Source organism: Centropristis striata, chromosome 8 (assembly GCF_030273125.1).
Source record: "Centropristis striata isolate RG_2023a ecotype Rhode Island chromosome 8, C.striata_1.0, whole genome shotgun sequence".
NCBI classification, from domain to species: Eukaryota; Metazoa; Chordata; class Actinopteri; order Perciformes; family Serranidae; genus Centropristis; species Centropristis striata.
This window is the reverse complement of record NC_081524.1, coordinates 13,420,854-13,446,732: the sequence shown is the minus strand read 5'-3', so window position 1 is coordinate 13,446,732 and position 25,879 is coordinate 13,420,854. Positions and strand designations below refer to the sequence as shown.

Sequence of the window (25,879 nt, the reverse complement as noted above, 5' to 3'; positions counted from 1 at the left end):
AAACCTATTAATGGGTTAGAATTGTTAAATGGGTTTAATCTTAGATTCTAGAAGATTTAAAGTGTTTGTTACAATGGTGTCACCATGGGTTCTTATGGGATAAAAGAAAACAATTTACTTTCACATTTAAGCCTAATCCCAATCCATTTTTAAGATTAAGGGATAGCAATGATGGTTGGTCTCCTCTTTAATTCAGAATGAAATATCTGAACGTTTCTCCTGAAGTTTTTTCACATTTCCTGGTGATCCCCTGACTTTTCAGCTAGACATTTGTAGTTTTCAGGAAAAATTGTGTGTGAGTGTCATAAAGTTTTAGATTCATGTTCCCATTGATTTTGTCCCATAGCCTACTTTGTTTTACAACCAGCAAGAAAAACCGCTTTGTGCTTGTATGCCTTAGCTAACATGGCATTGGTGTCTTCTAGTTTGTCTGACTTCAGTGTCCTCACTGTGGCCTTCTAAACCCTCTGAGAGACAGAAAGCATCCTCAAGGATTTGAATAGTTTAATCTTTTACTTAAGAAACAAGACTGAGTCAAGAAGGCTGTTTACTCACAGGAAAACCCCCTCAACAGTCGTCCTTTCTGCCTGAATGAGCCACGCGCCAAAGCGGAAACAGGCTGCATAAGCGAAGTGAATTATGGCCTGACTGAAGGAGAAGGTGAAAGCGTGTACATGGGCGCTTTTTTGGGAATTCCTGCACAGAGACAGTGAGAAAAGTGGCATCAGAGATAAACTTAGACCAAAATACATATATATCTATAAATATATATATATATATATATATATATATATATTATATATATATACAGTTCAGGCCAAAAGTTTGGACACACCTTCTCATTCAATGCGTTTCCTTTATTTTCATGACTATTTACATTGTAGATTCATCAAAACTATTAATGAACACATGTGGAATTATGTACTTAACAAAAAAAGTTTGAAATAACTGAAAACATATCTTATATTCTAGTAAGCAAAGGGTGGTGACTTTGAGGAATCTAAAATACAAGACATGTTTTCAGTTATTTCACACTTTTTTTGTTAAATACATAATTCCATATGTGTTCATTCATAGTTTTGATGCCTTCAGTGAGAATCTACAATGTAAATAGTCATGAAAATAAAGAAAAACACCTTGAATGAGAAGGTGTGTCCAAACTTTTGGCCTGTACTGTATATATATATATTTTTTATATGAAATTTCATTTATCATACTTGAATGGTATTTCGAGGTTTTCTTGATACAAAGCCTCAAACTTGGTTTCTCTGTTAAGAGAAACAACTGTGCGGATATTCTCGATGGCTTCTGTGGCAATCTGTAGAGACAAACATTTCAATCATTAGTGTTTTAACAAAAGGTGCTCCACCTTAGAGAGTCATAAAAAAGGAATTTGCATTTTTGTAACTCAGGCCCATCCCACAAAGAATCCCTACCTTTCCAGAGTTCTCCAGCTCTTTCATGTCTTTGTCAGCGCTTCCCTTGATCATATTGATCTCCATAGCTCCAGTCAACACCAAGAAGGGCACCAAAGCCAGGATGAGCAGGGTCAGCTCCCAGCCGTAAATAAAGGCAAGAATCAAACTGGTGCCCATGTTAGCTATGTTCTGTGCCATGGTGGCCAGACGGGCTCCTGTAGCCTGAGCAGACATGAAAGATGGGAACAGAACAAGGTTAATATAGTTCACGAAAACTAACGAAATAACGAAAATTAGAATTGAAAAAACATTTTCGTTAACTGAAATAAAAATAAAAACTAGAGTTTTTAAAAAAACGATAACTAACTGAAACTGTATTGTGTGGTTACAAAACTAACTAAAATTATAATGAAAATGTCCTTAGTTTTCGTTTTGGTCAACTTTTTTCATACATAATTCAGTGTTTCTATTTCAACATGCAGGAACACATGGTAAATATGTTTACTGAGACTGGGATGTCTACACTCCAACCAAAATACAAAACACCCAGAACTGTAAGAGTTAATAACCTTATTGGGGCTGAGATGGATAATAAAAGCAAATAAACGCAAAATTTATTATGACCACTTTGAATCTCGCACCCAACATATAGCCCATTAAAAAAACTAAAACTAACACTAAAATTAATAAAAACTAAACTAAAACTAAGCATTTTCAAAAACTAAAAACTAAACTAAAACTATCAAACTCACTCTAAAAACTAACTAAAACTAACTGAATTTGAAAACAAAAATTCACAACGAAATTAAAACTAAAACTAATGAAAAATCCAAAACTATTATAACCTTGGAACAGAAGCACATGACAAGGTTGCAGACTTTCTGAGATGATTCATTTTTGTGCGTTTTGTCGAACATGTTAAGTGTGCGTAGACTCACCCCTTGCACTTGGGCAGCGTCTGCTGCCAGTCTGGTAGTGAGCGCTCCAACACTGTTTTTTTTGTCGTCAAACCAGCCGAGGTCCTACAAGAAAACAGTGATTAATAATATACGTTTCTATATTGAACCCTATGTAGGCCTCATTTCAGTTGGTTACACTTACCTGTCTCAACATGGCTCTAAAGGACCCGAGTCTCAGTTTAAGGGTCAGAACCTCTCCAGATTTACCAAAACAGTAGCCCTGTTTAAAGTTTACAGACAGAAGAAAACACCGTGAGCTCATCTGAACAGTGGCATGAACTTCAGTGACTGACTGTCACACTGCAAAAAAGCAAACTTGTATTTTTTGGCCTAAAACAGTGATTTAAGTTGGTAAAACTTGGAAATATAAATTATTGACATTTATGCAATAATGTAAGTTAGCACAACAAAGGAAGCCAGTTGTCTGCTCAAAAACAAGTTTGTGAGTTGTTGTTACTTATATCTTTAAGTTGGGGTTCAAAACAAGGAGCAATAGTTCTGATAACTCTTATTTCTTTGTTGTGAAATGCGGGAATGCGGTGAAGTTCTGTCATTAGCGAAAGCTAGCGGCTAACTGATGCTAGCGGCTAACTGATGCTAGCGGCGCTGCTTGTTACAGCTACAAGAGTAGCCATTAGTGTATCAATGCTAACTCAAAATTGTGGTCGCAACATTAGCTGACATTTCATAGCGGCGTTACAATCGTGCCAATTCAGCACATTGCAGAAGTTAGCAGAAGTAAGGATTAAAAGTTATTACAATGTAAAATTATAAGTTAGTAAAACTTACAGTTGAGTTGACAAAAATCTGAATTCAGAATTGAGCAAACTCAAAAACAAAACTTAAAAAATTTAGCTTAATTGTCCAACTTTAAATTTTATCGAAGTTTGTTGCCTTGAAATTTTGAGTTCACCCAACTTTTCTTTTTTTGCAGTGCACTCACTGGCAACTGCTTGTTAACACACATATCCAATCAGCCAATCACGTGGCAGCAACTCTATGCATTTAAGCATGTAGACATGGTCAAGACGACCTGCTGAGGTTTTTAATTATAAGGTAAGAAGTAAGATTAGAGTATTTTTTGGGTTCAGCCATATATGATTAGAAATACGGTTACACTTTGTAAGAAATAAGTCTATTAGCTTTCCTGCTAAGATATAGTCGGTCCAGTAAATATACAGCAACAGCCAGAAGACAGTCTTGTTGCAGTACATGCATACCTGTAGAAACATGGCGAAGAAGCTTATGAGTCCAATGACAGCAAACATCAGACAAAGAAAATTAGATTTATGTCTGATAATTTCCTGATCTCTGTTTTCAAACACCTGACAAGAGAGGAGGAAAAAATAAGAATTTGAAACTTTGTACAACATCCGACAAATTTCCATTTAACATGAATTATTAAAAAAAAATCACAGAAACTGAGAGTAACATACACTGATGATCTTGGCGAAGATGAGAGCGAACATTGGCCTAATTACTCCGTTGATGATGGCGGCGATGGTCCCCACAAAGATGTACGGCCACTCTGCGCTGTTGAGCTTCATCAATTCAGTGAACGGCACAGAGGGAACATCTTCATCCTACAGAAAGGAAAGAAAGAGCTGAGTCACATTTCCTTTCTCTGTTCCTCACTCCAAATACCAACACTGACTCTATTTCACACGAGACACAAACACTTCTCCTGGATCATAAATCCAGGATTTTTTTAACCCATTCACTTCTCTTACTGCCCTGACCACCAGGACAGAAGAATATTTATTTAATATTTATTTAAAATTTTAGCTTAGCTGCTTATACTGTATTTACCAAACTGTATTTTTGCACATGTTTTTTGCACATGTATATTTGCACACATGTTTATTTATCTACACACCTATATATTTGCACACTTGCTGTAACTGTTATCTATGAGTAACAGATACTAATGCACATGGACCATCCATTCCACTTCCTCTATACCAGGCTATGTTGTGGGCTCATGTTCTGTATAGGTGGAATATGTATGTATACATGTGTTGTGTTGTGTTGTGTTGTGTTGTGTGTATGTTGGCTGCTGGAACACCTAAATTTCTCTGCTGAGATGAATAAAGTATTTCTTATCTTATCTTATCTTATCTTTTATTACATGATTTACCCAAAGCGTTTTATATTGCCACAGAAGGGCTTAAATTATAGAAAAAAGGAAAGATCTGTGTGTCCCAAAAGCACACTAAAGGGCGCCTTGATGGAGCAACAGTATCTGTTCAAGTATCAAGTTGGGAGTGAAACCAGGCTGGAAGTTCAGTTCAGAAGAATTGACTCAGTATGTCTTTCACTTTTTCACAAATTAATGACATTCCCAAAGAAAGAAACTATCAAATAAAAGCTACCTAATTTCAGTGATGGAATGTAACTAAGTACATTTACTCAAGTACTGTAACTGTATACTTTTACTCCGCTACATTTAGTTACTTTTCAGGTCAAGATTTAACATAAAAAAGATGATACATTTAAAATGGTAAGACATTTTTTAATTAAACAATATATTAGGAAGTTCAAATGAGCCCGAAAATAAGAAAATTAAAACACTGCTTTAAAAAAATGCATCAAGATGTGAAAAAGAAACCCCATCTTTTTGAAAAATGCTGGAGTGACTTTAAAACATATCTGGAGTTAACTAGTTGAGTACTGTCAATGGTGTCGCGATAGTTGTTGGTTGTTACCACACCTGTAAGACCAAGCCAATATCATGACCTTTGTTGAATGTAATTTACTGTGCTTTGAACTTGGAACTTTCTTTATATTTTTTATATTTATATTTATATTATTTATTTTTCTATTATTTACTTCTGTATTGTATTTATCTATCATCTACTTTACTATTACTGTTATTATTATCCTTTTTATTGTTATTATTATTTTCTTTATTTATTTTTCATTATTATTATTATTAGGGATTAAGGCAAGATTTGGCCTTTGGGGCCTGATTTGGGAGGGGGCTGGGTTTGGGTGGAATTTGAAGTTCTACTGCCATTACTGATGCTGTAAACTGTATGAAAAAATGTTAATGAATAAATTGTTTTTAAAAAAAAAGTATATAACAATCTGAGTGGGGCCATTCTGCATAATGAGTAGTACAAAAACATTTTGATGCTGAAACTTTTGTACTTTCCCTGAAGTAAGTTTTGAATGCAGGACTTTTACTTGTGGTAGAGTAATTCTGCAGTGTGATATTAATACTTTTACTTAAGTAAGGGATCTGAATACTTCTTCCACCACTGGTTTAGCCTGCATAGATTGACATGCTGATGAAGTTGACCCAACCCCAGACATGTTGGGCTCACCTCTTCTGTCTGGCCTTCATGCAGCTTCTCTTTTTCTCCTTCCGAGGCAGCAAAGGAGGAGCCTCTTGACCTCCTTCTGTGCAGAGAGGACCGTGAGGCGGACTTGACCATCGGCCGATACTCATCCAGCTCATGCTCTTCCTCCTCGACCTCCTTGGCGTCCCGAAAGGTCTGCAGGAGGAAAGCACAAAAAACAAACAACGTCAAAGACCGACCATTGTGAAAGTTACTCTTCAGTTCCAGACAAACCAACTGGTGCATCTTAGTGTTTTATGTATGTCTATGTTACCTGCATGGTGACCAATGTATGGTAGACTCCCTTTGTGTCCATTAGTTGGGTATGAGTCCCCAGCTCCACAACCTGACCATCCTGGAAGCCGGCGATGATGTCAGCGTTTCTGATGGTTGACAGACGGTGGGCAATAACTATGGTAGTACGACCCAGTCGGACCTGCACAAACACCGAAAATGTGAGTTTAAAATGTCTTTGTCTGAGTCAAAGTGCAATACATTTACATTTACATTTTACATTTAGTCATTTAGCAGGCGCTTTTATCCAAAGCAACTTACAGGAAGAGTAAAAGCAAACAATCAAGGTATACTGCAATAAGAGCTATTAGTGCATCAATAAGTGCTAGTGACAATTCTTTGAGGACTAGAATTATCGTGTGGTCTAGGAGAGAAGATGCTCTCTGAAGAGCTGAAGGTCTTCAGGAGGTTTTTAAAGGTAGAGAGGGACGCCCCTGCTCTGGTAGGAACTGGTAGTGTGTTCCACCAGCGGGGAACAAGAAGTGCAAAGGGCCTGGATTGCCTTGGACCAACGGGGGGCAGAACCAGGCGCCGTTCATTTAGAGCCATGATCTGAACGAGGCAGAGTGAGTCCGTTACCTTGTCAAGTGCAGCTTGCACAATGGTTTCACTCTCAGCATCCAGAGCAGAGGTGGCTTCGTCCAGCAGCAGGATTTTGGGGTTTCGGACTAGAGCTCGAGCGATAGCAATCCTCTGTTTCTGTCCTCCACTCATCTGACTCCCTCGGTCTCCAACCATCGTCTCAAACTTCTGCTCAACCAGAAGAGTCTATGTTAGCAAGTGCTGGATGTTTTTTGATAAGAGGACGGGGATTCATACACACAGACATACCTGAGGAAGTTTCATAATGAAGTCGTAAGCGTTGGCTTCCTTGGTAGCTTGTTCTATCTCCTGCTGGGTCACGTCAGGTCGGCCGTATCTGATGTTCTCAGCAATGGTGGTGGCAAAGAGGATGGGCTCCTGACTCACCACGCCGATCATCTCTCTCAAGTGGCGAACGTTAAGAGTCCGGATGTCATGACCGTCAAGTGTTACCTAGAATGTAGATTCAAAACAGCAAATCTATGAATAAGAAGCAGCGAGGTGCAGTGACCACAAACACTTAATGTTTTAATATAGCATCACAAAAAGCGGTATTTACAAATGCAGACAATATAATCACAGTTAATTGCATTTTAAGCAAGATTTGAAACTCCAAAGTTGATTTTTTTATTGATGTAAAATGCATGGAAACCAAAAGCTGCCAGGAAAACAGGAAAACAACTAAATCATTTTCATTATTTGCAGTTAATGGGCTAAAATAAATGAAACGCAACCTTGATCTTTTTGATTTGCGACACCTCTTAGGGCTAGACACTATAGGTAAATAGAGAAAAAATAAAACCTCATAGATATCACCATGAAACTACCCAGTTGTTGAATTTTTGGATAAAAAATCTGGGAGATTTATGAACAAACCGCTCTAAAACCTTAAATCCTAAAGAAATACTGCATTTTATTTGCTTACTTTTGGTGAATTTAGGAGAAATCTACAGATGCAAATATATAAAGTGTAGGAAAACTTATTTGAAACAAGACATTTAATGGAAGCAAAATAGCCCAAAATCCTAAAATTGATCACTGCATGACAATGTTTTTTTCCCAGTAGTGTCTCGCTTTCATGTCCTCTAACTTCGTTGTCTTCTTTTAAGTCCTTAACTCCAGCAGAGTGGACATCATGACAAATACTGAACCAATCCTTTGAATAAAGAGGTTTAAAATATCACTTACAGATCCTTCCTGAGGATCGTAGAACCTCTGCAGCAGCTGGATCGTGGTGCTTTTGCCGCAGCCGCTGCCGCCCACCAAAGCCATGGTCTCGCCACTTCTCGCGCTCAGACACAAGTTATTTAAAATCTGCAAATGATAATACAAATGATGATAATACTCCGCTGTCATAGGGACAGATATAAAAAATCTTTCCTGCCACATGCCATCACTCTGTACAATAACAAATAATAGCCTGGTTCATTACATACTGTCTATGCATTTTATGTGTTCTTTATGCACACTGTTCATTGCACCTTATTTGTTTCATAGCACCAACATTTTTATACTGCATATTCATATTTATTCTGCACTGGAATTCTATTCTACTCCTTCTTTAGACACTTTATATTTTTTTGTATTTTTATTGTATTTGTATTGTATTTTTATATTTCATTGCTTGAAGAATGCCTAGGTTGTTCTTTTTATTTAATTGTCATTGTCTCTGTGTGTAATGCTGCTGCTACACTGTAATTTCCCAGCTTGGGATAAATAAAGTATCTATCTATCTATCTCTCTATCTCTCTATCTCTCTATCTCTCTATCTATCTATCTATCTATCTATCTATCTATCTATCTATCTACAACACAACTGTGATGAGATATCTGTTGGAGTGACACGATGTCTGTTTCAGAGTCCAGTAAACAGTGTCTGTGGGGAACGTACCTTGATGTCCGGCCTAGAGGGGTAGCTGAAGTGGATGTTCTTGAACTCTATGTTTCCTCTGATGTAATCAGGCTTGTAGCCCTCCTCTGAAAAGCTGTTGATGACCGGTATCTGTAAAGACAAGAGTTACATTTATTTTAACTTTCTAGAAAGTCTGTTCTGGTTTACAGTTTTGCTACAGTTGAAAAAAACCCCAACATGATTCTTATCACAACCTCAAACAGACAATAGGAGGAAGGCTGTTAGACCTCCATGTTTGGGTGAGTGTGTTTTAAAAGGCAACAGTTTCTTTTTTCTCCAGCTGTTTGTGTTTTCACCGCTAAACACACATGGCTGAGCTCTTTGTTAGCACAGAACTTGAAACTGTTTTATGTTCCTCTTGGAGGCCTGTTCCTTCAGACGAGACAGCAAAGTCTATCTACAGTATATAACACCTTTCTAGATCAGACGCTTCACAATAGAAGACATAAAATAGAGACAAAATACAAAAACATTCAATAAAATAGAGATTAAATTAAATGCAACTAAAGCAAGGTGTTCATGCAGACACATGACCATGACTATGGCATTTATTCATTAACAAACTTTCACACAACTTCTGCAGTATATTCCTTGTCTTGTTTTTCCAGTCATATGCTTGTTAATTCCCAAACAAACATTATTTCCATGTTTGTTTAACATGGCCTCCATTTACTTAAATTCTTCTTCAAACTTCTCTGCTTTCAGTTTTTCCATTTATGGTGGAGGCGTGCCTGAAACTTTTCTTCAGCTATTCAAGACAACACATGGTGAGTAATTGATATGCAAATGACTATTTGTTTATCAAATACTATAGTGTTAATTTAAGTCTGATGGGAGGGTCAGTTATAGCACTCTGAATGCAAAGTCTCCTTCTATTCAAGCTTGCAGCATGGGATAACTAATTATCCCTGAGGGGAGATTTCAATCTTTTTCAGTTTTGCTCTAGGTTGTGTACTAACTGCTCATTTGTTTTCATGTGCAAACACATGTTTAGCTTTTCTCATGTACAGCATCCTGCATCTGTGCTTGTGACCAATCTTGAGTGTGTTGTCACAGTGAAGAAGCACACTGCTACTGTTTGAAATGACCCCAGAGGTCCTTCGCTTAAACAAATGGATTTATGTTGCATGTCTCTGAAGGCCTCTGTTCATGTGTAAAAGGGGTGCAGTATTACGTGCACTGCAAAAAAAGCCGACTTGTATTTTTTGGCCTAAAACAGTGATTCAAGTTGGTAAAACTTGGAAATATAAATTATTGACATTTAGGGCAATAATGTAAGTTAGCACAACAAAGGAAGCCAGTTGTCTGCTCAAAAACAAGTTGGTGAGTTGTTGTTACTTATATCTTTAAGTTGGGGTTCACAACAAGGGACAATAGTTCTGATAACTCTTATTTCTTTGTTGTGAAATGCGGGAAAGCGGTGAAATTCGCTCATTATCGAAAGCTAGCGGCTAACTGACGCTAGCGGCTAACTGATGCTAGCTGCTAACTGATGCTAGCTGCTAATTGATGCTAGCGGCGCTGCTTGTTACAGCTACAAGAGTAGCCATTAGCGTATCAATGCTAACTCAAAATTGTGGTCGCAACATTAGCTGACATTTCATAGCGGCGTTACAATCGTGCCAATTCAGCACATTGCAGAAGTTAGCAGAAGTAAGGATTAAAAGTTATTACAATGTAAAATTGTAAGTTAGTACAAGCAGTTAAAATATTTCGTTTAATTGTCCAACTTAAAACTTTATCGAAGTCTGTTGTCTTGAAATTTTGAGTTCACCCAACTTTTCTTTTTTTGCAGTGTGGTGATACGATGCTTTTGTTAACCTCACGATACATTGGCAGTGAGTTCAGGAAGGGGAGAGCTGCAGCTGTTCATATCAACCAAATGACCTGACAGCAGGCGCCCCAATTAGAGCAAAATCCAACATCTCTGACTCCAAGTTGTCGGCTGCATCAAAGCGGCTTCCCAGAGGGCCGGGGCCACACTGGAGCATGTTCACTAATACAAACTGACAACTGTCCAGCAGCAAAAATATCATTCAATCAATGTTGCATTCCTTACACGATCAATGATGTTGTAGACTTTAAACGCTGCTCCTCTGGCGGCGGCGAAGTTCTCAAAGTTAGGAGACTTCTGTCCCATAATGAACGCTCCAACAAGCACGACGAAGAACACCTGAAGACACACACACACACACACACACACACACACACACGCTGAAGCTTCTCTTTTATGTTTAACCCATAAGAACCCAGAGCCAGTTATTCTTAAAGGATGTCTTCCATCTGCATTTGAATGTAAATATAGCCAGTCATTTCTTTCTTTCTTTCTTTCTTTCTTTCTTTTTTCTTTCTTTCTTTCTTTCTTTCTTTCTTTCTTTCTTTCTTTCTTTCTTTCTATAAGTGGACCACATAGAACACAATTCTGATGTTTTTATTTATTTGTAATTAATTAAATGGTATTTCTTTTTATTCCATCTGCATTTGAATGTAAATATAGCCAGTCATTTCTTTCTTTCTTTCTTTCTTTCTTTCTTTCTTTCTTTCTTTCTTTCTTTCTTTCTTTCTTTCTTTCTTTCTATAAGTGGACCACATAGAACACAATTCTGATGTTTTAAAAAAAAAAATACTACCCCTAAATGTCAAAGACCTGTGATGTGACATAAATGTTACATTGAGCGTTTATGGTATTTATGTTTGTGATATTTCTTATTTTAAAATAGAAAAAAACTAGACACATTTTCTGCTTACAGAGACACAAATTTACCTTTTTCTTTTGCATCTCCACAACATATATCACATTTGTGACTTTAATTTGTTCAGGAAATATGCTCAGAACAACTTAAATGCAATACACGACACCCTAGTAACGGATTAGAATTGTTAAATGGGTTGAAACTTAGCTTAGTAAGAAAAAATAAGCTCTTTAAAAATTTTCACATTTCTGTTTCCAGTCACAGCCACATTTTGGAGAAGTCAATTCTTGTCAAAGTCACATGACCACCACACCAGGGTGTTGAGTATGTGTCGCTCAGGGATTTAATGAGTAAATGTGAAGCATAAAGCTGAATATGGGAGATTATAGAACATTTAAAGTGTTTGTTACACAGGTGTCACCATGGGTTCTTATGGGTTAAAGCGAAAAGATTATTAGAAATTCTGTCCTAATGTGATTACTCACGGTTAGTACATCTCCAAGGGTGTACTCCTTTTGTAGGATCAGTGTGGTCCCGTACCAGAAGGCCAGAGCATAGAACATGAAGATGAGCATGAAGGTGAGGCCCATGGCAATGTTGGCAGATATCGCCTTCCTGATTCCCATCTTCTCTGCCTCCTCCAAGTTTTTACTATACCTGTGGACAGACACACAAGCATGAGTGCTGGTTCAGTGGAAAGAAAAGTAAAATGGTTCTTCAGTTACAGCAGAGTTTGATCCATTTATATTGTTAGATAAAAATGTTTTATCAGTTCTAAATGTACCTTAACGGGATATTTTTCAAGTTTTTAATACTCTCTTATCAACGTTTGCTGTATGCAAATGCAGGTTTACTATTATTATTGCAACAATCTAAAAGAATGACACATCTCAAGTCTCTGTGGTATCTGAGACTTGACGTCTCCATGGTAACTCATTCACAGCAACAGTAACTACAGATAAAAGGAACATTTATATTTTATAAGATTTTCTGTGCACAGATGTTTTGCCTTGTGGATTAGAAAAAAAACACATTTGGTTGCATTTTTTTTTTCATTAGATAAGTTACAACATTATCAATTTAAGAACAACACTGAAAATACCTTTTGACACTGTATATAATGCCCCCACTGGCTTTTTATTGTTAAATATTTATTTATTTATAATTAATGTAATGGTATTTATTTTTATTCCATCTGCATTTGAATGCAAATATAGCCAAATTATCTTTCTTTCTTTCTTTTCTTCTTTTTTTATTATTATTTTTCTTACTATCAGTGTAATTTGGTGGTGAAAGGTTTCTTTGCTTTTAATTTCCATTCTTTTTATTTTCTTTTTTTAATAAGGACTTTTAATCTTCTTTGAAGCACATTGTATTCCATCTTTCCATCTGAATGTTTCTCTCTATTTAGAGAATCTATGTCATTAGATAAAAGTTTTTTTTTTTGTTTTCTTTTATTATTAATATTATTTTCATATCATTTACTTAATTACTATCCAGAGTTGTATACTGTATAGAATGTCATTTTTATTTCCAGAGGAAATGGCAATAAATAATGTAAATCACAAAAAAAATAAAAATAATAATACACATACAGTCATGGAAAAAATGATTAGACCACCCTTGTTTTCTTCACTTTCTTGTTCATTTTAATGCCTGGTACAACTAACGGTACATTCGTTTGGACAAATATAATGATAACAACAAAAATAGCTCATAAGAGTTTAATTTAACAGCTGATATCTAGACATTTAACATGGTTTTCTTGAAAATGATTTTGGTTACTATCAAGAAAAGCATGGGTGGTCTAATCATTTTTTCCATGACTGGGTAACACTTTACAATAAGGGTCCCTTAATTAACGTTAGATATTGCATTATTAAGCATTAATTAACTGTTTGATAATACATGAACAATCGTTATTATGTATTAGTTAGCATTAGGTAACACATTAGTTAATGTATTAATAAGCGGTTAGTTAATGCTTACTACTCAAAGTTAGTTAATAAATTATTAAGCATTAATAAAGGTTGAATAATGTAATTAGTTATCATTAAGTATGCACTAATCAGCATTAAGTAACTAATTAGTTCATATATTAGTAAGCCGTTAATAATGTGGTAATCATTTACTAATGGTGTTTATTTGGAGGGTTTCCTGTGTGGTTCCTAACGGTATACTGTATATCTCATTCAGGTCTTACCTTGTGATTTCTTTGTTCTGACCACTGAAGGCGTAAACTGTCCTGACAGCAGAGAGCACCTCTTCGGCCACGGCTCCAGCTTTGGCATACGCAGCCTGCTCTTTAGCCGTGAAAGTCCCCATCACCTAAACAGGCACGGTGAAAGAAAAATAATATCATTAATAACAGCTGGCACGGGCTGCGTCCTGATGATGGACGTGCAGATAGCAAGAAAAAGAGAGAAAGATGGACAAAGAATGAGAACTTACACTGTAAAAAATAATCGGATTAATTTACGGTAAAGTACCAGCAGCTGTGGTTGCCAGAACTTCACCGTAAAAAATACAGTCAATGGATTTTCTACTGTAAATTTAAATGTAAAAAACTGCAAAAACTGTAATATAGACTGAATTTTCCCGTTATTTTTAGGGTAATTGTGTCATTGTGACATCATGGTACTTCTCCATTAACTTTACATGAAAATGTTATATTTTACAGCAAAACTGTGTGTTTCCTACAGTTTATGACAGTAAAAGTTAAAGTTTTGTGCTATTCTTTGATTTACGATAATTAAAAGTGTCTACTACGGTGATATACAATTTTTTGTTTTACACCCTATTTCTGAATTAATTTGACAGTGTTTTACTGTAATTTCTACAAACCTTTTTTACAGTGTATGAGAGCACAACAAGATCTTACCTTGACGAAAATCCCACTTGTGAGGCCCAACAGAGGGCTCACCGCCAGGATGACCAGAGTGAGTTTCCAGCCTTTGACGAAGCCGATGATCATGGCTGAGGCGAAGGTGGAGAGGCCCTGGATCAGGCTCGAAGTCTTCTCGCCAATACCATCTTGGATCTTATAGATATCGCTGCACATGCAAATACAAGCATCGTTTATATTACACCACCAAAGATCTTCAGAGTAGTGCAACAAATATTTATTACAAATAACAGGGAAACCAGTTAGCTGATGTCATGTCAAAACTGAAACAAATTTTGACAAAGAAAAACAAAGAAGCTTTACTTCTCCATTTCAGAGATGGAAGCCACTTTACAGAAGAGCTGAATTAATTAATTAATTAATTTGTCGATCAAAAGTTGTTTTTCTCCAAAAAATGCCCAAAGTTCACTGGTTAAAGCTTCTCAAATGGGACATTTTTTTGCTTCTTTGTAAGGTTGTCACGATACCATAATTTTAAACTTTGATATAATACAGATTAAGTGATACCATGACAAAAAGAAAAACTAATTTTTCACTACATTTTTTAAATTAACAACCTGTTCACTGTGCTGTAAGTGTTGGGCTCATTACTCCTTATATATATATATATATATATATATATATATATATATATATATATATATATATATATATATATATATATATTCCTTATGTCAAAATAAGTAACTGCATCTTTTGCTTCATGTTGAGCTGTTGTAGTTTTTTTTCAGGAGGTTTGAGGTTTTATTTGTTTCATTGTTGCATTCTTAATACCACGTCACACAGTTTTTATTGCACAGTGATGTGTCTGTCATCGTTCCTCCCAAATGAATCAATGGAAAGAAAAGTATTAAATATTTTCAGCTGCAGAGCTTGTTGCTTTGTGACGTGCACAAGCTACGATTACGGAAATGAATCATGGTCTGGGAATTGGATGATTAGATTTCTAATCTTTAGAGATGAGTGCACCTGCATGAGTCTATCTGTAGTCTGCTTGCTACACAATGCACCCCTGAGATAATTTATGGTATAATTTTAATCCACATAATCTCAATACCTAGTAATACTTTAAACATGTGGTATAAAAAAAGCATCAAAGTATGAATGCTTTTGACAATTTTACTTATCTTATAGTACGTTATTAGTGAATATCTTTCAGTTCAGTTGCTTAAACAAACATAATAAGTCAGGGATGGGCAACTGGAGGCCCGGGGGCCGTATACGGCCCACACCCTCACTTGAAGTGGCCCTCAGTACAACTACATGCATTTGAGCATGAAATCGTAAAAGTGCAGTGTAAAAATGCACAAAATAACTTCTTGCAATTAATATTGGTCTGCTGTTCTTGCAGTGAAAAAAAAAATCACAGTAAGTGGTTATTTTTTATTTTCTTCAAACCTTTTGTATTCCTATTTATACTGTTATAAATACATTTGAGCATGAAATATGTTAAGTTGCTGCACTGTAAACATATTTAAAATTGCAGTTTCATCATATCTGGTGAAGTGCACGCTCCTATATGTGGCCCTGTGGTAGTGAACATGAAAAATTGTGGCCCCGTCCAGCATTTAAGTTGCCCATTCCTGTAAAAAGTTGAATATGTAAACTTGGGATCTGGGGAATTATGGTGGGCATCACCAACATACACTGTAAAAAAATACTGTTTAATTTACGGAAAAATACCGGCAGCTCTGGTTGCCAGAACTTCACCATAAAAATTACAGTGAGTGGATTTTCTATTCTAAATTTAAAAACTGTAATTTAGACTGAATATTCCCGTTATTTTTAGGGTAATTGTGTCATTCATTCACACATCATGGTATTTCTCCATAAATTTTGCATGAAAATGTTATATTTTTACAGCAAAACTGCATGTTTCTTCCAGTTTATGACAGAAAAAAGTAAAAGTTTTGTGCTATTCTTTGATTTATGGTAATTAAAAGTGTCTAATACGGTGATGTACAATTTTTAATTTCCGCCCTATTTCTGATGTATTTGACAGAGTTTTACTGTTATTTCTACAAACATTTTTTTTACAGTGTACACTGTAAAAAATATTATGTTTAATTTACGGTAAAATACCGGCAGCTGTGGTTGCCAGAACTTTACCGTAAAAAATACAGTGAGTGGGTTTTCTACTGTAAATTTAAATGTAAATATCAGCTAAATCTGTCATTTAGACTGAAAAATCACTTGCCATTTTATCCCCATTGTCTCTTTTTGGTAATTTTGTGTCTCATTTGATAATTTTACGTATTTTTTTAGTCATTTTGTGTCTTTTTTTGATAATTTCATGTCTCTTTTGGTCATTTTGTGTCTTTTTTGATGGTTTTGTGACTCTTTTGGTCATTTTAGGTCCTTTGTTAGGTCGTTTGGTCTGCTATTATTTTTAGGGTAGTTATGTCCTTGTGACGTTATGGTATTTCTCCATTCATTTTAAATGAAAAATCTAATATTTTTTACAGCAAAACTGTGTTTTCTAAAGTTTATGACAGAAAAAAGTAAAAGTTTTGTGCTATTCTTTGATTTACGGTAATTAAAAGTGTCTAATACGGTGATGTACAATTTTTAATTTCCGCCCTATTTCTGATGTGAAGTGCGTGACGTGTGTGTAACTCACTCTGTGAGCCGTGTGTTGAGCTCTCCTGTCTCGGTGACATCGAACCAGCCGATGTCTTGACGCATGATGCTGTGGAAAAACAGCTTGCGGATGCGTGTGGCCTGCCGCCCGGCGGCCAGGGTCCAGAAGGCCACCTGCACGTAGGCTGCCACCAGCACAACGAAGCCAATGATGGCGTAGTAGATGGCATAACTGCAGGAAAAGAAGTATGATGTCACATGTGACTTTAAAACTTCTGTTTTGACTCAAACTTTGCCACATTAAGTGGACGTTTGGTGATTCGAGTGACAAGACATTAAGAATTTCTATCTAGAGAAACCCTTCAATATTACATTTAACATTTTGGAGATGTGTTAATGCGAACCTGGTCTCACAGGAATCAGTGAAATAGCCACGGATTCGCTTAACTCAAAATCCGTGGAATAGCCACGGAATCGCTCAAATTTCCGTGAAACTGACACGAATTTCGCTACAATGCAAGTTAATATTATTTCCTATTGGTTTGTTCCAAGTCAAGTGACTTTCAAGGTTCCGGCGGTCAGAACAAAAAACATGGCGGACCGTTTTCTCATTTTTAGTGAAAAAATCAATATTTTGACTTAGTTTCTGCATAAAAATGGATTTTGATCACATTTCTAGTGAGAAATATATGTTTTATTTTCTAAATATTCACTCAGTGAATGTACATAATCACTTTGTATGTTGGAATAGCCACGGGATATGACTGGCATTAACTTGCATTGTAGCGAAATCCGTGTCAGTTTCACGGAAATTTGAGTGATTCCGTGGCTATTCCACAGATTTTGAGTTAAGCAAATCCGTGGCTATTTCACGGATTCCTGTGAGACCATGCTGGTTAATGCGGATCATGTAAAGTCTTACTTCTTCATGTCTTCCTGTAAGGTGTTGTTTCTTGGCATGGAGGTGAAATCTGAAGACACAAGGGAACAAAAAAAGATAGTTATATACAACTCATCTCAACAATTTATTTAGGTTATGTGCGACCGTGTCTGTGACTGTAAACTCACTGGAATGAGTGCTGTTCTCTCCGATTGGGACGTTCCTTACAAAGCTGTCTGTCATGGCCCCAAACACAATACACATGACAGGAAGTGCTACACCGTTGAGTACGGCACAGATCGTCCCAACCACGATTAACAAAATGTCCAGGCCCTGTGCAAACTTAAACTGCATTCACATGAAGGAGAGAGTGCAGAACAGGATAAATTAGCATGTGTATGCGGTGGATGCACTGCAAAAAAAGAAAAGTTGGGTGAACTCAAAATTTCAAGGCAACAAACTTCGATAAAATTTTAAGTTGGACAATTAAACTAAATATTTTAAGTTTTGTTTTTGAGTTTGCTCAACTCTGAATTCAGATTTTTGTCAACTCAACTGTAAGTTGTACTAACTTATAATTTTACATTGTAATGACTTTTAATCCTTACTTCTGCTAACTTCTGCAATGTGCTGAATTGGCACGATTGTAACGCCGCTATGAAATGTCAGCTAATGTTGCGACCACAATTCTGAGTTAGCATTGATACGCTAATGGCTACTCTTGTAGCTGTAACAAGCAGCGCTGCTAGCATCAGTTAGCCGCTAGCATCAGTTAGCCGCTAGCGTCAGTTAGCCGCTAGCGTCAGTTAGCCGCTAGCGTCAGTTAACCGCTAGCGTCAGTTAACCACTAGCATCAGTTAGCCGCTAGCATCAGTTAGCCGCTAGCTTTCGCTAATGGCGAAAGCTAGTTGGCTTTTTTGCAGTGTGCACGATGACTCGCTGGGTGTAAGAATTCAGAATGATGCAATCAGAAACACTTTAAACTCCAGGCAGCTATTATATTGTCACAGCAGGGGAGAGGTGGTGTGGAGCCTGAACAACAGGAGGATGTGTCGCACTCCCATCCTCTCTCCTCCCTGCCTGCTACTCCTACTTCATACACTCATGTAAGACACACACACACACACACACACACACACACACACACACACACACACACAAACCTTTCCGTTTTACTTGTGAGGTCACACTGTAAAAAATATTAGTAAAGAAAAAACTAAAAAGGCAGCAAAAGTTGCAAAACATCATCTTACCATCAAATAGCAATAAACAACCATAATTTATTTTACAGATTATTTATTTATTTTTTAAATACGGATAATATAGAGTAAATATCTGTATTTCCATATCTGTCGAATAACTGTAAAAGTTTTTTTAAATTTTTACTTTAATATGATGGTGAGTGTTTGGCAACTTTTAATGCTTTTTTATTTTTTTTACATTCAATTTAAAGTTTTACTGTAACCCCCCCCACAAAGTTGCCTTAATTTTATAATCAGCAAAATGTGTATTTAAAAAAAAAAAAAAGAATAATAATTGAATAATAAAAATAATTTAATTTAACATTCAAGACCATTAAACAATTGAATAATACTGCATGTATTTAAGCATTTATTAACGTTTTACAGTGTACACCACTTCCAGTCTTACACCATCTATGATGAGTCTTGAACCTTTAACCTCAGGCGGTTCTCAAAAACAGTTTTAAAAATCTGCTATTCCTGTTTCCTGTTATTTCGTTTAAACACACATAAAAATCGCAATTCATAGTGATATAACCATTAACTGCTTCAAAGGATTATAATATTGCATCAACACTTGGCTCAGACAGAAAGATATCTTACCACTTCGATGGGGCCAACCATGGCCGACTCTACCTTCTCTTTCTCTTCCTTCCCATTCTCCTGGCTCTCACTGGAGGGTGTAAAAAAAAAAGTATGATGCATGATTAAAAAGTGAAATAACTGCTATGAGGAGCTGTCGAATCGATTAGGCAGAAAAACAATCAAATATTTGCTAACTTTTCACGCTTAAATGGCATAAAATGTTGTTTTCATCTTCTTAAATATGGAGATTTCCTTTTTTTCCGTTTAAATAATTATGTACAGAATATCTTTGGGACTGACAAAACAACAATTTTTCTGATATTTTATAGACCAAACTATAATTCGATTAAATCGAGAAAATCCTATTCAGATTAATAATGAATTGACCATCAGTAGCAGCCTAGTTTAGAAGCTTTACATACATATATTTGGGGGCTTTAAAACAATTGCTCTTATTATCTATTGAACTTGGTTAGATAATGAGTGAATCTGAAGTGTGTTTTACCTTAAATCTCCATTTTCTTGTTTTTTGGCTGCAGCCAACAGTTCCATCTCGTTCCGCGCATCCATCCTGTCAGTCCTGTCACAAGTATTCACGGCTCGATATAAACTCTATGAACTATTATTATAAACTATTCTCCGCCCTGAGATAAAACACATCAAATCACCAAAGAGCAGGTTCAGGAGTTAAAGCTCAGTCTGTGGCTCACAGTGAACTCGATCAATGAATTAAACGCTTTTATGAAAAACACGAACAGAGGTCTGATATAAAAGTAGAATCAAATAGAAAAAGACAGACGGGTGCTGACACCGTTTCCCCACAGACTCCTCTCAGTCCTCCGGTCTACTTTTGACAATAGGTGGAGATCACAGGCTCCTGTCCACTCCTCCTCCTCCTCCTCCTCCTCCTCCTCCCCCTTCTTCTCTCCGTTATGACCGTTAAGAAGTATCCATATCATGTTTGCTGAAAGTCTTTCAACAACAGTCTGCATATTATCTGATGCAAGGAAGACTTCTGTTTTTATTGGCAGTGGCGGTTCTAGACCAGTGTTACTGTGGGGGCCAAGGAGGGGCCAGTGTTTAATTAGAGGGGCACATTAAAAATCGTCAAAATGATATTTAGGCATTCAAAACCTTTATTTTGCTAAAAGTCTCATATTTGGAAGAACTACATTGATTGAAGCAATGAGACTTACCAACATTAACAGTTATTTTTGTACGACAATGACATTTCTCATTTTTGTGCACAATTATTATTATTTTTTATTTTGAAAGTGCAGTACAGTGAGAATGATCTTTATATTTAGCTTTTATTGCACAATTAAACTATTATACAATGTTCACATTCTGGGTTCCTTTTGTGTACAATGAGATATTGTTTGAACAAAAAATAGGTAAGGATTGTTCCGTCGTTCATTGTTTTAAATTGATCATTTTATTATTAATTTGACACAGGGGCCACAGCAGGGGCCAAGAGCTTCTTCACAGGGGCAGTGGCCCCTGTAGGCCCCTGTGAAGAACCGCCTCTGTTTATTGGCCTTATGAATGTTTATTGTATAGCTATTTGAATGGGTGTTGATTGACCGTTACAAAAGTGTACACAAAAATCTTTAAAGTAGCCTACATAGCCTATAATTAAAAATATACACTATAAAAAAAATCTGTTAAATTTACAGTGAAATACCGGCAGCTGTGGTTGCCAGAACTTCACCATAAACACATTGAGTGGGTTTTCTACTGTAAATTTACTGTAAATATTAGCAAAAACTGTAATTTAGACTGAAAAGTCCCTTTATTTTTAGGGTTATTGTGTCTTGTGACATTATGGTATTTCTCCTTTTATTTTACATGAAAATGTTTGTTTCCTACAGATTAAAAGTTTTGTGCTATTCTTTGATTTACAGTAATTAAAGGTGTTTACTATGGTAACATTCAATATTTGATTTTACACCCTATTTCTCATGCAATATGACAGTGTTTTCCAGTAATTTTTACTTCTTTTTTACACTGTACTGTAACTAAGTACATTCTTGAGATACTTGAACTTTACTTGAGTATTTCCACATTTGTGACTTTATACTTCTACTTCATTATATTTTAGGGGCAAATATTGTACATTTTACTCTATTACATTTAGCTGCCAGCTTTAGTTACTGTTCAGGTCAAGATTTAACATTCAATGATTTTGCATTTACTAAAACTATGTAAAGTAGTTAAAATTAGCCCTACCTCGACAACAGTAAAGTGCTCCTTACATAAATGCATCAAACATAATTATACAATAAGAAACATAAAGATATATAAAACAATCTTAGTAGGCCATTTTGCATAAGTATTTTTACTTTTGATACTTTGAGTACATTTTGATGCTGATACTTTTACTTAAGTAAGGATCTGAATATTTCTTTCACCACTGGCTACCTGCAGTATGTTTACAACTACCTCTAGATCATCATATGGTATTTTGTAAACTACTTAGAACTAATATTGCTGAATCCTCCCCAGAAATGAATACATAACTTGTGTTATGTAACATCTTGAGTCTTTAGTCTGATCTGTTTTTCAGGTGTTAAATACAAGTTTGGCAAGGTTTCATTTGTGCAAAGTGCATCATTGCTTGAGGCAAATGAAGATGCCAACCAGAAATACAAGCTGCAAAGTTTACTGGTTGCCATTTTCTTGAAGGTTTGGCCCCTTTAATATTGACTTTACTCCTCTGTTTACTTTAGATTTCCATATATTGTCACAAAGTGTTTCCTAGAACATTCTGAGAACAGGTCCATGCAAACATCTTGTAACAAACAAACACGATGAACTCAAAGTAAACTCCATGCAGTGCTGTCATTCATGCTTGTTGTGGAGTCGATTGGTTTAAAATGAAAATGGAGGGTCCATGTCTCTCTCTCTCAATTCAATTCAATTCAATTCAATTCAATTCAATTCAATTGGCTTTATTGGCATGACGTAACAATGTATATATTGCCAAAGCAAGCAGCAGAAAAAAAGACAACAAGATAAGGAAAGCAATATTTACAATAAATTATTATATTTAAAAGAAAAGAAAAACTAATAACAATAAAAGAAAGCAATATTTACAATCATTGAATTACAATCAACATATAATTTATACAATCTAACTGTCCCAGCAAAAAAAGAAGAAAAAATAAAATTAATATTTATTATATAATAATATATATATATTTCTTATGTATAATATATATAATATAATATATATATTATACATTACAATGCTGGGAAACATCTCTCTCTCTCTGTCTCTCTCTCTCTCTCTCTCTCTCTCTCTCTCTCTCTCTCTCTCCATCCATCCATCCAACAGACAACCAATAAATGAAGTCATTGACACGTTAAAGCAAACATAATAGGGGCATGGGGCGGAAAATGTAAAAACCATAAAATCCAGTAACCAGGTCACTTAAAATGGGTAAAGTGTGTGTTCAGAAGCTTAATAGCAGAAAGGAAAAAGGACTTAGAGAATCGATTTGTTTTTGTTTTCTTTCCTTTTTTAGCCTGCTGTTTCTCTGCTGTGCCCAAGTCATTCTGCTGAACTCCAATAATCTTGATGCACACTTTAACTATGCTATTAAGACTGCTCTTGTTTTTCACAGACAACCCATTAAACCAGCAGATAAAAGAAAAGGTTAAATGGTCAATAGTCGATGCTAGATGGTTACCCAAGATTTGTGAAACTCCAGTTGAAAATGGTTAAGGCATTGAATTGAAGACAATCTGTTGTTGAATTGGCAGAGACATGAATGGTTGGGTTAGGATAGGTCGTCAGGCAGAAAGTCTCAAATCCAGGGTTTCCATCTGGAACAAGTGGAAACCTGAGGGACTGAAGTGAATGTGGAAGGGCCTTAAACATGCATTCTTTCTACTGGCAAATATTAGTTCAGTCCCCACTGACAAAACTGTACACATCTTAACCCATAAGAACCCAGACCCAGTAATCCTTAAAGGTAAATTCTGGGGGGTATACCACAGAGCAAGTGGACCACAAAGAACACATTTATGATGTTTTAAAAAAAATACTACCCCTAAATGTCAAACATTTAGGGGTAGTAAGCGACATTGGGCGCTTATGGTATTTATGTTTATGATATTTCTTATTTTTAAATTGATTAACTAGACACATTTTCTGCTTACAGAGACACACATTTTACTTTTTCTCTGCATCTCCACAACATATATCAAAAGTGTGACATTAATAATGCTGTTTAACAACAAATTATTTTTCAGATTTGTTTTTAAGTAACAAAATAATAATAAATCAATAATAAATAAATAAATATATATAACACTGCCTCATTGGATGGCTTCTTAACAAGCTACTGTAGCTGTAGAACACTGAAAAACACACTTATGTACTTGAACATTACATACATGAACATTACTAGAACATTTAAAATGTTTGTGACACCCGTGTCACCGTGGGTTCTTATGGGTTAAAATGACTATATTATAAAGACAAAATAAAAAACATGAAGTAATCTGTCACAGTGCAACTATAATATAATTGCACATTATCTCAAATGTGACCTGGTTTGCATATAGGTTTTTTTTAATTTTTCAATTTAAAGGATTGGTGCAAAAAGTCAGCTGGTCCCGCAAAGAAAACCGACCCACCACCCTCTAGTTTAAACGGGACCTAGGCAGAATGTGCTGTTTTCTTTGAGCCCACTAGGTGGCGCCCTTCTCTCTCTAGCTACATTTAAAGGTGTTTAAAAGACACAACCAGTGACCTAAATGTGAACTAAATCATATGTTTAAAATCAAAGCACAGAACTGAAACCTGGTAACTCCTGTATTTACTGACAGCTCATTGAAAACAAACATGAACTCTAGAAAACAACGAAATGTGAGTCATCATGATGCTGTTTGTTTACATCTGCAGCCTTATGTTGTCAGCAAAGCAGATCTTTGTATTTTTTAATTATGAAAAACAAAATATAAGCTTAAGATCTTTCATTTTTGGGGGATGAATTAGCTTTTAGCGCTTGAAAATTAAAACAGACATGTTATTAACATGGATCATAATCAGCCATTCACACCTTTTATTTAAGTCCTCACACTGATGACAGGATAAAAAGCATCTCGCTGTCTCTCCGTACCTTCTACTGTCAACTCACACTACCGGTTAGACAAATCTGCCTTCAAAATAAAGGTAGGCCAAAATTAGGCGCGTATTAGAACATTTACATCAAAATCAATATTTAGTGGAATAGCTGTAAAAAATATGACATGTACAGATAGCCTTATGTTATTGACAATTTAAAGTAAAAAGTATGACTAGACATGAGAAAGAAAGTCCTCTGAGTGTTTTTTTAGTTTAGTTATTCAGGTAACTGCCATTTTATTTTCTGTCAATTACATTTTTCCACATCAAGGTCTGATTGTCTTTTTTTAAATCAACCAATTGAAAAGTGAATTATGCTAGTTTACAAAACAAACAGGCTATTATCATATGTCCTCATTTTTTGTTTTCTTTTGTACTTTTTGAATAAAAACACCTTTTTTATCACTACGTTTCTAATGCACAAGGTCATTGACACGTGTGTAAACTTGATGTAATAATACAAAAACTATTTTTCTTTATAAAGTATGAAAGAATAAATGGATAGAATGATCTGTTGTTGTAATAAAAAAAAAGTTATTCAAACACACAGCCACCATGAAATAACATGGGAAATGAATGCTGGTCATTTTGGACCCATGTTGTGTGCATCAACAATATATATACTTGTTTACTTAACGTATCTATGCATGTATTTATTTATTCATTCATTTAACCCTTTATCGGGTGAAGAACTATATTTGGTAACTTCAGTGGATATTCAAAATGGGGCGTAATATTTCAAGATTCACCTCTTTAAATCCCATAAATCTGCACATTTTTTTCTCATAGATTTGCCACTTACAGCCAAGTACAGCAGTCCGACACAATCAAAAGGTACATTACAATTAAATTGAAAATAATAATAATAATAATAATAATAATAATAATAATAATGAAATAAATAGAAAAAAAAGAAAAATAGGGAAAATTAAAATAATAAAAATCATAAAAAAGGACCAGGCGACGACCCCCCACCCCCCCAACTTGGATCTCTATAAAACTCTTACAGGACATGAGAGACCATGTTCAAGAAATGCAAATAAAAAATATCAATTACAGCAATTCCTTGATCTTATCTGCCATTGTTTGCCATGCTAGAATAGTATCAGCTCCAGCACCGTGCATTCTTGCCACTGAAAGCTCCATATTTATTATGTCAATGCATGTGTTAATCCAATGGGGTTTGGTAAGTGTATGTGGAGGTTTCCAGCGTAAAGCCAGTATCTTTTTGGCAGCAGTGATGCCCGTTAGGAGAATACGTCTTTTCCAGCATGTCAATTGTAATGAGGTGGTATGAATTTCGTTTTTTTTTTTTTTTTTTAAGTATTTCAATTTCAAGGGGTTGCTGTCTGCCA

At 35.7% G+C, this 25,879-nt stretch overlaps 1 protein-coding gene across 1 annotated transcript in view; it reads right to left on the bottom strand.

Moving 5' to 3' along the window:
- Positions 1 to 20,269, bottom strand: part of abcb4 (ATP-binding cassette, sub-family B (MDR/TAP), member 4) — a 28,210-nt gene extending 7,941 nt beyond the window's left edge. The window contains exons 1-22 of the mRNA XM_059338705.1: positions 19,896 to 20,269; positions 19,409 to 19,478; positions 17,753 to 17,912; positions 17,607 to 17,655; positions 16,725 to 16,916; positions 14,081 to 14,252; positions 13,403 to 13,527; positions 11,685 to 11,856; positions 10,566 to 10,679; positions 8,486 to 8,596; positions 7,783 to 7,908; positions 6,844 to 7,047; positions 6,592 to 6,762; positions 5,993 to 6,154; positions 5,704 to 5,874; positions 3,814 to 3,960; positions 3,598 to 3,702; positions 2,520 to 2,597; positions 2,357 to 2,440; positions 1,437 to 1,640; positions 1,218 to 1,318; positions 556 to 696 (exon numbers count right to left, since the gene is read on the bottom strand). Of these exons, the coding sequence (XP_059194688.1) occupies positions 556 to 696; positions 1,218 to 1,318; positions 1,437 to 1,640; positions 2,357 to 2,440; positions 2,520 to 2,597; positions 3,598 to 3,702; positions 3,814 to 3,960; positions 5,704 to 5,874; positions 5,993 to 6,154; positions 6,592 to 6,762; positions 6,844 to 7,047; positions 7,783 to 7,908; positions 8,486 to 8,596; positions 10,566 to 10,679; positions 11,685 to 11,856; positions 13,403 to 13,527; positions 14,081 to 14,252; positions 16,725 to 16,916; positions 17,607 to 17,655; positions 17,753 to 17,912; positions 19,409 to 19,478; positions 19,896 to 19,960 (2,924 nt within the window). The 5' untranslated portion in view covers positions 19,961 to 20,269. The remainder of the gene's footprint in view (positions 1 to 555; positions 697 to 1,217; positions 1,319 to 1,436; positions 1,641 to 2,356; positions 2,441 to 2,519; positions 2,598 to 3,597; positions 3,703 to 3,813; positions 3,961 to 5,703; positions 5,875 to 5,992; positions 6,155 to 6,591; positions 6,763 to 6,843; positions 7,048 to 7,782; positions 7,909 to 8,485; positions 8,597 to 10,565; positions 10,680 to 11,684; positions 11,857 to 13,402; positions 13,528 to 14,080; positions 14,253 to 16,724; positions 16,917 to 17,606; positions 17,656 to 17,752; positions 17,913 to 19,408; positions 19,479 to 19,895) is intronic.
- Between the last annotated feature and the right edge of the window lie 5,610 nt (positions 20,270 to 25,879).